Raw genomic sequence first — 12,864 nt, forward strand, 5'->3', positions numbered from 1 at the left:
TGTGTTATTTTGTGAATTTTGTCTGTTCAAAGGTCTTTTTTGCCTTCTTTCTGTTTCTCAATTGTGACAAGTGAGCTTGAAGATTGTCAATCCATATAACATAATACAAAAGGACCACATATCATCATGCCCTTCCCATTATAGACAGCCTAGATATCCTATTTCTCAATTTTAATGTTGCAAAAACACTGAATCTACATTTTCTATCAAGAATTTGAAAAAGATCTTCAGGAATAGATGAAAACCCACATCAACTCAAAAGTCTCATTTAGCCTATGAATTTAACTAACTTTTAAAGTTTTCCAAAACAATATTTTTTTAAAACACAAATTCAAAATTTGCATTACAAATAGCTAGCTCTCCAGGATAGGGGGAAAAAAAATCTGTGCCAGCTGAAAATGACCTGACTCCCTTCAAGGGTTCTCCTTAGCTAGACTGTCATTCTTCTCCTATAAGCAAAACAGGGATATCCCTCCTTCCCCCCAAACTCTGCTCGAGACCCCAGTTTTGCTAGTCTGATCAACCATGCATTAAATCCCTATGCAGACTCCCAAATCTATATGACTAGCCCTGATCTCCTGCCTGTTGAATTTCTTAATATCATATCAAACGTAACACAATCAAAACTAAACTCATCATCTTCCCCTGCCCCCCAAACCTGGCCTCCTCCAATGTCCCTAATTTGTTGAGAATATCTCAACAGTCACCCAAGTATGTCACCCTGCTATCACCCTATTATTCCCTTTCCATTATCTAACACAACCAAGCAGTGACCTAGTCATGTCAATCCTATCTCTACATCTCTGAAACTAGACTGCCTATCACCACATTCAGGCCTTTCACCGGCCCTCACCTGAAACAAAATTGTTCACCTTTCCTTGAGGTTTTTTCCTCTACAATCCATCCTTCACAGAAATGCCAAAATAATCTTAACCAGGTGTGATCACATCATTCCATTATTTCCAGCCCATCAATGGCTCTCCCTTGGTTGTAACTACAAATTACTCAGCATTTTAGGTTCTCTACAGTCTGGCTCCAATCTAACTTTTCATACTACTCCACTCTTCACCTAATTTTACATTCCTGCCAGAAATGTACAACCTAGTCAGCTTCAAACCTTGATTCTGGCACTATCTCTTAACTGGGAGATCTTGGGAAAGTCACTTTCTCTTGGCCTGTTTCCGCAAATGAAGTGATTCAACAAATTTATCTCAAAGATTCAGATGAAGTCTAAGAGTCAATTGTTTTAGGTCAAAATTTAAAAAAAAAATCTAAGGCAAAAAAGTAACTTCATTCTTCTGTATTTCAAGCCTTGCTTACTAATAAAAGGTTACCTTTTCTATCTCTTCATGCTTTTTAAAATCACTGGGTATAGTAGATAGAGCATTGTACCTACAGACAAACACGAGTTCAAATCCAACCTCAAGACACTTACTAGCTGTTCCCCTAGACATTTAACTATCTGCCTCAGTTTCCCCATCTGTAAAATGAGAATAACAATAACACCTACCTTCCAGGGTTGTGAGGATCAAGTGAGATAATATTTGTAAAGTGCTGAGTAGAGTGTCTGGAAAAGAGTGCTTGATAAAATGCTTGGTTTCTTCCTTCTTCTCCTGTTATAACCAACTGAAGAGACCCCCAGAGTCCTGTGTCTATGGCTTTCCTTGTTCAAAGCATAACTGATACTGCTCATTAAACCACTTAGAAAACACCTCAAAAATGAGATTTAATTTCAGAGGTTTTCCATACAGGCCCAAACTCAATTAAAAAAAAAAACCACCTGCCCTGTTCTTCATATACAAAGGTAAGCCCATATGACTTAAACCATTAATACGACTTGCTCTGACCTTCGCTGTGTTGTACCACTGACATGCTCCCCCTAGTGAAATTTTTACTTTAGAGTGTTAGCCAGGGGAAAAGGCTACAGTTCATGTCCAAAGAGCTTGTCAATAAGATCTGAATTGGATGATATTTTAAGAGATGATTTAGTCCAATTCTCTGATTTTACATGAGGAAATTGAGACTTACTAAGTTGAAATGAATTGTTCAAGGCAATAGTAGGCTGTATAGCAGCCAGTTCCTCAACTACAAATTCAGAATCTTCCCCTCTGTAGAAGCTTCCTCACAAAAAAAAAAAAAAATAGGCTGCAGAGGTTCCAAATTAGACACCCTAGCCCAATGTATCAGCCTCTCCTCTGTTAATGTTAAAGCCTACCTTGTTAGAGTACAGAAGGGTGATTCAAAGAATTCATGAAATGAGGCACCATAAACCATTTGTCCCTTAATCTTCAAGGATTGCATAAAGTTTAATCAACAGCTATATGTTCAGACAATAAACCAATTATAAAAATGTCAGGCAAATTACCTAAATTATATAGTATCACTGGAGTACAAGAAATCACCCTTAAGGTTTATCAGAGTACTTCAGGACCAACTTTACCTTTCACTCTTCAGCCACAGTAGCTAATTATTAGCAATAACGACACAATACTAACTGCAAGTGAAGCAATCAAACACAAACATTAGATTCCCTCTAGGAGGACAAAGTACCAGAAGCTGAGGGGGAAATGTTCAATTTTTCTCCCCTTTGGAATGTGATATAGAATGAGTAAAGATTTAAAAAGTTGTTTTTAATACAGTGAGGGAAAATTATGATTATTAGTCTTGAATGTGGAATTTACTTTGCCTCATTCCAAAAAACTTTTAAAAAATCTTATATTGCCATTTTTTCCCCTTTTTAAAAAGAAACATGAAGAAAGGGAGATGTTATTTGGATTCTTTCTGGAACAATTACCCCTGGTGAGGAAGTGATCTAGACAACCTCTTATACATCCCATATGACCTAAAAAAATATTATTTTGCTTCCAAAGACTCCACTTTCTAAACTCTCCTGGAAAACAGTGTAACAGCAAATGACCCATGGTCAAGAGTGATGAAGAACCTGCAAAGATCATCAGATGAGAGGGTTCTTATCAATTCGAAGTCCAAACCCTGAGTCACCTGAACCCTTTAACACTACTATACACTGGGCAGCAGCCCTTCTATCTATGGGAGTGCCAGTTTCTGAATTATCAAGACTTGTTTGCCATTACTAGTCAGGCACATAAAACATAAAACAAAGCATCCTTAGATTCCACGTAGGAACTGTCTCCTTGGATTCTCAGAGAAGCAACCCAGCGTCACAGATTTAGGGCTGACAGGTATTTTTAAAGCCATCAAAGACAACCTCCTCATTTTACAGATGAGGAAACTGAGGCCCAAAGACTGATGTGCCCACAACTCCCCCCAGGTAATAAGGCAGCAAAGTGGTATAATGGACAGAATACCAGTCCTAAATTAAAATTTGACCTCAAACATTTGCTAGCTGTGTGACTCTAAGCCTTAACCTATTTACCTCAGTTTCCTCATCTGTAAAATGGGGATAAGAGACCTTACCTCCCAGTGCTGTTGTAAAGATCAAGTGAGTTAACAATTGTACAGTCATTAGCACAATACCTGGCACGCAGCAAGCACTCCATATTATCTGACAGAGTCAGGAATGAACCCAGGTAACTTTTCATGGGCAATAACGTCATTCCAACACAAGACTGATTCATCTAATCATACAAAGATAATTGACAAGTAGTAGCATTTTACCTTTGAAACACTGATAATGCAAATAGCAAGCAAAACTCCTCTGAGATAAGATTAATAGCTTCCCTGTCTTTAATGCAAAGATCTGAACCTCAAGGCACCTTAATGCATGATTGAGCACTGCCAGAAGAGCTAACATATACATAGCTGCTGCTTTCAGCTTTACAGTGTCTTCTATTTTTTACCTAGTTTTACCACAACCCTGGGAAATATTCCATTTTACAAATTAATATACTTAGGCCACAAGAGGGTAAGCTCTTGGTCACAGTGTCAAAAGACCAGATTCCAAATCAGGTTTTCGATTACATGCAAACTGTCCACTGTGCCAAATTATTCTCACCTAAAAGCTGACCCATAACTGTGAGGTCTTCAGCTTTCCATGGCACATATTTGTGTGGATCATACATGTGGAGACGATACCACACGCAAATGGAATTATTGTGGTTCAGTTTTTTGTTTTTAGCAAGATTTTTTCCAAGATAGTGCATTAAAAAAAAATAAGAATTCTTATTTACTGGAGGCTATTTGCTTTTGGGAGCTAGCTAGACACCCAAAACATAAAAGAAAACTTGACAAAATTTACCACTCATTAGGTAAATAAATTATGAAATTACTTAGGACAAGTCATGCAGATGACAGGTGCTCAGCAAGTCTTTATTGAAGGAATAACTACAGTGTTATATAGTGGGAAAAGCCCCTCAGGGCCAGCTGCAGAACCATGTGAATCTGTCATCTTCATCTAAGCCTTTTTCCTCAACTGCAAATTGTGAATGTTTTTTGCTCCTCTCCCTCTCAAAGGGCTGTTATGAGAATGAGTTAATAGATCTGTGCTCTAAGACAAACAAGAAAGCTATATAAATTACACTTATTTAAAATGAAATCTCAAAATCCTGACAGTTATCAAGTAGATTTTTTAAAATTGTTTTTCTTTCCCTCAGTATCCTTCTTCAGGTATGATTCAAGTATAACAATCTTTTACCTACACTTCAAGCAAATCTGATTTAAGTCCTTGCTATTCCAATTTCTAGGGATTTACTTTCTTTACATATAAGATATCAAGATTAATTTAGGATTTTTCTAAGCTATTACATACCTTATCTAACACAGTAGGGGAGAAAAAACCTATTCAAAAGATACCAGTCACAACATGTCGACATGACCTGGATTTCATTGACAAATAAAAGATTGCTTTGCTGTCCGCAACTGCATCACATCACCATATTTTTCAATCAAAATATGCATATAAGAAATCTTGACAACCTAGATGTTTCCCTTGGGAAAAGGGAAAAAATAAAAGATACCATGACTAAAAAATACAAAATGAACTTTTCTAACTCTGATAACTCATATAAACTGCTCTAATGGTTACCATTGTGAAGCTGTGACTTGGTCCCAATGTGAAAAACTTATAATTTTGCAAAAACAAGTAATTGTTCATACCCTTTGACCCACAGTTGCTACTACTGGGCATAAATGGGAGGGGGGGAATGTCAAAACAAGGTCCGTACTCAACAGAAATACTCAGAGCAACTCTTTTTGTGGCAACAAAGAAACGGTAGTTGCTCATCTGTTAGGGGATGGCTGAAAAACTGCAGTGTGTGGATGTAATTTTTTTTAAGATTAATATTTATAGTTCAGAGAAACACGGGAAAATTTAGCATGATGCATGAAATAAGCAGAAACTAAACATACACAAGTGTAAAAAAACAAAACACAAGGATGCCAAACTTGTGCAATTGTAACAATTAGTTCTGGTGAACTAATATTTGGAATGTAAAGGAGGGGTACTGGACCAGAATGTTACATCTACTTATCAAAATTAATCAGGCTTGAACAATTGTTCCTTAACTTTTTGTTAATAAAAAATGCATGAAGGCCAACACATATTGACTATGTAAAAATCAGACTAAAAGCATCTACGAAATCTTCTAAATTACTTGTAAATTCCAATGTGGTCATCTAACACCCCCTTAAAGTGAATTAAAAATAATTTTGTAAAGCAAGAAATATTTCAGCAGCTATTATATATAAAGTCCCATATAAGATTCTGAGGGACATACACAAATTGCTAACATTAAAACTTGAACACCAGTTTAGTCTAGCAAGGGAACAAAACACAAGCAGCAAGAGCCTCCTGAAATCTTGCTTATTAAAGCGTAATTCAAATGCAGCCTCTTCCATGAAAGCTTCCTTATTAAATCAAGTCCTTTAATAACTTCCTAATCAGGCCTCACAGAACACTGGTTTTCAATTTACCTATCTATCATATATAATGCAAATAACTTCAGTTACTATGGTCTCACTCACACTGCATATGGGCAAGGACTACAAATGTTGCATTCTCTTCACAAATCAGTACAAAGGACTACTGTATAGAGAGCAGTATGTCTGAATGGTGATCTTTCATGAGCCATGTAAATATAGGCTTTTCAAGTATAAAACTGAACTTAAAAGATTTTTTTTAAGAGGTCTAGAAACAAGTGTAAGATGTCTTTCAGGGGGCAGTCATTCCTATAAGGTAACAACATAAACAGCATCTCACGTTTGAAAAAGAAAAATTGGTCACAGACATTTTCCTATCAATATAGCTGGTGTGGCAAAGGCTTCACTCAGTGAACAGCTTTATAGAAAAAAAAACCTTTCATAAGAAAAAGCCTTGTCACAGGCTAAGCGTGGGAAAGAATTTAGTTGGCCCTCAGCACTGTTTCTGCAAACCAGAAAATCAACTAGCTTTGTCAAGAAAGCACAGGAAACCTGCAAATGCCAACACCTGTAAGACAAAAGCTCCCTCTCCTGGTAGCTTTTTTGTACTAGGCCTGCTGCGCACAATTCTTGCTCACTGAAAATTGGCTGGAAATACATCACTGGGTTCCTAAATGTTTCCCTTAAACTGCTGAGCCTAAATTTAACAGAAAACAGAAAATAGGGCAGATTGAAATGGGACAAGCTGCATGTTACTGTTTTCAGCGTACTTTGGAACTTTAAGCAGATGTTTCTGGATAATAAAATCCTTTGCAGGAACAGTAACAGGTCTTTCACTTCCCTGTCACAGAGAAGGGGTTAGACAAGTCCAGAAGATTGGGCTCAACTTCTTCCTCATTTACTCAATTTATTCTGCCTCTGGGCAAAAGCACCTCTTCTAAATCTTAAATATGAAGATCAGGAGCACCTACTTCCCAATCAAGAGCTCATACAACGTGCTAATGCTTAGTACTTACCCAACGTGAGTTACTATTTTATAACGTGTTCATGGTAAATTTATTGCAGATGGACTGCATTCCTAAATCTTTTCCAAGGTCATACAATCCTATTCAAGGTTAAGTACAAATATGGTTGTTTTCTCCTTCATTTTCTAATACCACCATGTCGTCAGAGAAATGCAACCTGACCAAATCTTTTAGTGTTTGCCTTCTTTGAATTCCTCGGATAATTCTAGTAATATTTAAAATATGTAATGTAATTGACTCTAAACGCAAAACAAGTAGCTGATACATTATATTCAGGTGAGTGACTGCTGCCTAAAGAAAATCTCTGATAAACCTGATTAGTCTAGCAGAAATCTTAAAAAACAAGCCGTCATTCTGCATGGACGTATATGGGGTAACCTGTTCATGTGTAATTAAATGTGATTAGGGTACCTTTAAAATGCACATACTACAAATGTGTACACTTAATAGATTCAAACCTTTTGTTACTTGCACTTACGCATTGTTGTCTGTACCTATACTCACTCCTAATACATACCTTACAGAATTTTACTTTGAATCTTCCTCTACTCTTGGGAATGACAAGTTTATTCAGTTTTAAGATCATTTCTGACAGTTAAACCAAGGCAGCAATTGTTTAAATCAAATGCCCTCATCATTTGGTCACTTTCTTTTTTTTTTTTTTTACCAGTTCCACTGTCTCCAATTTGCTAAGCAATACAGCACAATATTAATCAAGAGTTCTCACCTTTATGTCTAAATCCAACATAGGCCTATACCACACAAGTAAAAAGGGGCAACTTCAAAGATTTACGTATGAATGTAAATTAGTAAACTCTAAATGGATTGGTCACCAGACCCCTAACATAATACATTTCTAGACAATGAACCTAGGGTTACCTGCTCCCTTTGCTGTTACTTTTAGAATGATCCTTCACCCTCAAGAATGCATGTAAAGAAAATGCCAATTACTTTCTTCTAGCTTACCTACAAACTAGAGCATTTTAGCAATCTGAAAAGACTTAAAACCATTCCCACCATTTAGACTTAACATACTTTGAAGCATGATAGTAATAGTACTCCTCTGCCTTTAAAGTAATTGGTCCTCATTACCTCATTTTTGTTCTCTTTGGGAGTTCAAGGATGTTTTCAGACCTACTCATAGCCTTGGGTCATCCTTTCAGAGCTTCCTCTCATATGGTTTTTATGCCTCTTCATTTATATGCTGCTAACCTGTATCCCTTTAAAATCTATTAGCTTTAGTGAAGCAAAAATGAATTAGTTTAAATTAGCAACCCCTACAGATAACCTTTTTTTTCTATGCTTACATTAGATTTTCTTCCAAGTTTAATGGCTGAAACTAGATAAATTTCAGAATAATTGTTTTACTAATTGCTCCAAAATTCAGTGTCACATCAATAAACACTGAGTCCTTAACAACCTAAAAATATCCCACTACTTGAGATCTTATTTTAAACAACTAAAAAGACTTAAAGATAGAAAAACAAACATTTTGGGAATGCAACAACTTTATTGAAAGAAAAGTGCAGTGAAATTACTCAAAAGCTTGAAAGAAACTTGAGGGAATTTAGACACCTCCCCTCAAGCGCAGGACCAAGTGCAGGGTGGATTCTTTCTGGATGTTGTAGTCAGACAGGGTACGCCCATCTTCCAGCTGCTTTCCAGCAAAGATCAGCCTCTGCTGATCCGGGGGGATGCCTTCTTTGTCTTGAATCTTTGCCTTGACATTCTCAATGGTGTCACTGGGCTCTACTTCAAGGGTGATGGTCTTGCCAGTCAAGGTCTTCACAAAGATCTGCATCCCACCTCTGAGACGAAGGACCAAGTGCAGGGTGGATTCTTTCTGGATGTTGTAGTCAGATAGGGTGCGACCATCTTCCAGCTGCTTCCCGGCAAAGATCAGTCTCTGCTGGTCTGGGGGGATGCCTTCTTTGTCTTGGATCTTTGCCTTCACGTTCTCAATGGTGTCACTGGGCTCTACTTCAAGGGTGATGGTCTTGCCAGTCAAGGTCTTCACAAAGATCTGCATCCCACCTCTGAGACGAAGGACCAAGTGCAGGGTGGATTCTTTCTGGATGTTGTAGTCAGATAGGGTGCGACCATCTTCCAGCTGCTTTCCAGCAAAGATCAATCTCTGCTGGTCTGGGGGGATGCCTTCTTTGTCTTGGATCTTTGCCTTCACGTTCTCAATGGTGTCACTGGGCTCCACTTCAAGGGTGATGGTCTTGCCAGTCAAGGTCTTCACGAAAATCTGCATCCCACCTCTGAGACGAAGGACCAAGTGAAGAGTTGATTCTTTCTGGATGTTGTAGTCAGACAGGGTACGCCCATCTTCTAGCTGCTTTCCAGCAAAGATCAATCTCTGCTGGTCTGGGGGGATGCCTTCTTTGTCTTGGATCTTTGCCTTCACATTCTCAATGGTGTCACTGGGCTCTACTTCAAGGGTGATGGTCTTGCCAGTCAAGGTCTTCACAAAGATCTGCATCCCACCTCTGAGACGAAGGACCAAGTGCAGGGTGGATTCTTTCTGGATGTTGTAGTCAGATAGGGTGCGACCATCTTCCAGCTGCTTTCCAGCAAAGATCAACCTCTGCTGATCTGGGGGGATGCCTTCTTTGTCTTGAATCTTTGCTTTCACATTCTCAATGGTGTCACTGGGCTCTACTTCAAGGGTGATGGTCTTGCCAGTCAAGGTCTTCACAAAGATCTGCATCCCACCTCTGAGACGAAGGACCAAGTGCAGGGTGGATTCTTTCTGGATGTTGTAGTCAGATAGGGTGCGACCATCTTCCAGCTGCTTCCCGGCAAAAATCAATCTCTGCTGGTCTGGAGGGATGCCTTCCTTGTCCTGAATTTTGGCCTTGACATTCTCAATGGTGTCACTGGGCTCTACTTCAAGGGTGATGGTCTTGCCAGTCAAGGTCTTCACAAAGATCTGCATTGTCTGTTAAAACAGAAAAAAAAAATAATTTAAAACACTGTAATTGTTGCTGCCCTTATCCTTAAGGGTCAATTCAGTCCCTCTAGAAACCCTGAAAGTAAATTTGAGGAAAAAAATCCCCCAAGTTTAGCAATTAATGGGGGCACCTCAGTTTAGAGTGAGGATGAGAGGAAATTGCTCAATCTTAAGGCTTCTGCACCCTTTATACTTAAAAACCAAACCTTAAGGAAAAAAGTAAAAGCTATAATGGACACCAAGCAACTGATTTAAAAAATAGTAATATTTTACTTTTCAAGTTGAAAAAGCTCATCCTATTTTCTTTGCCTTACAGGTGAGGATGAGATTAAGGAGAGAAATTTAACCCATTAGTGCTTGTGTAGCCTTCATACCTAAAATACCAAATAGTTAAAAAAAATTTTTAATGCTGTAAAGGATCAATCAACTGATATAAAAAAGTAACCTTAAAATTTGAAAATGTTCCTTTGCCTTATAGGTGAGGATAAAAAAAAAACAACACAATTTTAGTGTCTCTACACTCTCCATACCTAAAAAAAAATCAAACGTTAAAGTTTAAAGCCCTAGAAGGACCAAGCAACCCATGTAAAAGTCACTACTTTCTTTTGAAATTTTCCAAGGCGCGTCTGTTTCCTTAGCTTTCTGGAACAGAAAAAAAAAAGCTGATGCAGCTCGATGCTTCTAATGTTTAACCAAACGTAAGCTCAAACACGAAGACTTACTTTTTTTTATGCCAAGGCCCCTGTCCCTTCTCCTGACTTAAGTCCTGCAGTGTCCACCCCGGCCCCCACCTGACAATGCCCCTTGACTGGCGAAAGAAAGCCCATCTCGAGCCAGGCTGCCCACCGGCCTCTATCTCGGATGAGCGGACAGAGCAGGGAGGGGCTGTCACGTGATGCGATGAGCGGACAGAGGGGCCACTCCCCCACCCCTCGACGCGCCGCGTACTTCCTCCTGACGCCGCCCCACCCCGGCGCGCAGGCCCACGCACCGCCGCTTCCTTTATTTAGTTCCCGCCCCGCCCCCGCTAGTCCTGGCTTACCCGGCCTTCCCTGTCCAGCAGGGGGCGCGCATTCTTCCTCTCATACAGGACCCGGATGAAAACGCTCCCCTCCCCGCCCCCCCTACCGCCCTCCTACGCTAAGGACCCCCGAGCCCTCGCTCCCGGCTCCCCCGCGGTCCTGAGACCTGGCCTCCCGCCCTCGCGGGGGCTTCCTCTCGTCAGGCCTCGCCGCCGGCCGCCATCTTGTGGGCCTCTACCTTCCTCCCTTCCCCCCCAACCCCCCACGACCAGCCTGTCGGCTACTTGGGTCCAAAACAAGCCGTCCCCTCAGGCTCGCGCCACCCCCCCCAAACTCGCCCACCCCCGTAGCCCGGGGCCACAAGGTCCACCCCATCCCTCCGGGGGGTCCACGCTCCATAGCGTCCCCTCCCCCTCTCACCAAGCGGCGGCAACGGCAACGCACACACTGAACAACAGTCAGCTCCTGTCCTCGGCGGATCTAACTGCGCCACACCCGGCGCGCCCTTATATAGGGACGCGGAGTGACGGTTCTACGAGAGATTCATCCGCGGAAACGCCGAGAAGGGACTATTTCTTCCACTTCCAAGGTAGAAGAACAGGCTGCTGCTCTCCGCGCCCCAACTGCCCTCACATCGATGGCTTCTTCTCACGGAATTCCCCCCGCTGGTTTAAGAGACTAGTGAAAGAGCAGCCCAGAAAGGGGTGGGGGGAGGGCCGTACCGTGAGCGGAGGGATTCGGAACGTTCGAAAGGAGTGCTTCGACAAGCGACCTACGTGGAGGGGGCGGGGTGGGCGGTGGAGGCTCGGCTGGCGCCAAAATCCGGCTAGGGCCGGTGGAACGGGCGTCCCCACCCCCACCCTCCCCTTCCCCCCACTCCCCGCGGGGCTCGTCCGTTGGACCCAACGCCCAGGCCGCGGGATGGGGGGGCGGGGTGGGGGGTGTCGGACAAGCCAGGGATGTGGAAGGCTTCCTCCGGAGGGGCCGCCCCTCCCCCAACGGCCTCCACCGTGATGGGACTCGAGGCCCCGCCCCCATACGCATCCCTTCTCTGGGCCGCAGTTTCCTCATCTGTCCCACCAGGGAGCCGGCCCCCGCTTCCAAAGACGGCAGCCCCCGGGGAGCCCTCCCCTCCCCGGCCCCAAGTGCCCTGGGGTTCCCAAAGTACCCCCTTCAGTGCCCTCCCCCCACGGAGCTAGGGCCGAACAGCGACCTCCCGGGGGAGGGGCTTGTCCTCCCCAGCAGGCGCCTAATAAATGCTTGTTTTACTGACTATGAGAGTCCGCCGAGTGCTGGGGGGCTGAGGAAGCCAGGGGGGTGGGGAGGTCATCTGCCCGGACTCCGGGCTCCCAGCTGCCCACCCCCTCCATGCCAGCTTCCCTCTGGATCACCTCCAGATCTGTGTAGACCTTGGTTATTTATAGTTGTTGGCGTTTGTCCCCTTTGGACTGGGATCCCTGAGCCCAAGGCTGCCCTCTGCCGCTGTTGGCATCCCCCAGCCTTAACAGCGCCCGGTACACACAGTAAAGACTGGCTGACTTGACCCAAATTCTGCCCTCTGCCGCTGTTGGCATCCCCCAGCCTTAACAGCGCCCGGTACACACAGTAAAGACTGGCTGACTTGACCCAAATTCTGCCCTCTGCCGCTGTTGGCATCCCCCAGCCTTAACAGCGCCCGGTACACACAGTAAAGACTGGCTGACTTGACCCAAATTCTGCCCTCTGCCGCTGTTGGCATCCCCCAGCCTTAACAGCGCCTGGTACACACAGTAAAGACTGGCTGACTTGACCCAAATTCTGCCCTCTGCCGCTGTTGGCATCCCCCAGCCTTAACAGCGCCTGGTACACACAGTAAAGACTGGCTGACTTGACCCAAATTCTGCCCTCTGCCGCTGTTGGCATCCCCCAGCCTTAACAGCGCCCGGTACACACAGTAAAGACTGGCTGACTTGACCCAAATTCTGCCCTCTGCCGCTGTTGGCATCCCCCAGCCTTAACAGCGCCCGGTACACACAGTAAAGACTGG

The 12,864-nt window shown here is 42.8% G+C and overlaps 1 protein-coding gene across 2 annotated transcripts; it reads right to left on the reverse strand.

The window, feature by feature from the left end:
- Positions 1-8,350: 8,350 nt before the first annotated feature.
- On the reverse strand, positions 8,351-11,349 carry UBC (ubiquitin C). Of its 2 annotated transcripts, none has more exons than XM_072600707.1 (2): positions 11,259-11,349; positions 8,351-9,804 (listed from the first exon to the last, which is right to left on the reverse strand). In XM_072600707.1, the coding sequence occupies exon 2, from the start codon at positions 9,799-9,801 to the stop codon at positions 8,428-8,430; it is 1,374 nt and encodes a 457-aa protein (XP_072456808.1). In that variant the 5' UTR covers positions 9,802-9,804; positions 11,259-11,349; the 3' UTR covers positions 8,351-8,427. The 2 variants fall into 2 exon arrangements, with proteins under 2 accessions (XP_072456808.1, XP_072456809.1); XM_072600708.1 differs by lacking the exon at positions 11,259-11,349 and adding an exon at positions 10,539-10,788.
- Positions 11,350-12,864: the final 1,515 nt, after the last annotated feature.

This window comes from Notamacropus eugenii, chromosome 4 (genome assembly GCF_028372415.1).
Source record: "Notamacropus eugenii isolate mMacEug1 chromosome 4, mMacEug1.pri_v2, whole genome shotgun sequence".
Taxonomy (NCBI): domain Eukaryota; kingdom Metazoa; phylum Chordata; class Mammalia; order Diprotodontia; family Macropodidae; genus Notamacropus; species Notamacropus eugenii.

What these genes read in the sequence shown, in the direction of transcription:
- UBC (XM_072600707.1), bottom strand. Translation starts at nt 9,801, where the DNA reads ATGCAGATCTTTGTGAAGACCTTGACTGGCAAGACCATCACCCTTGAA.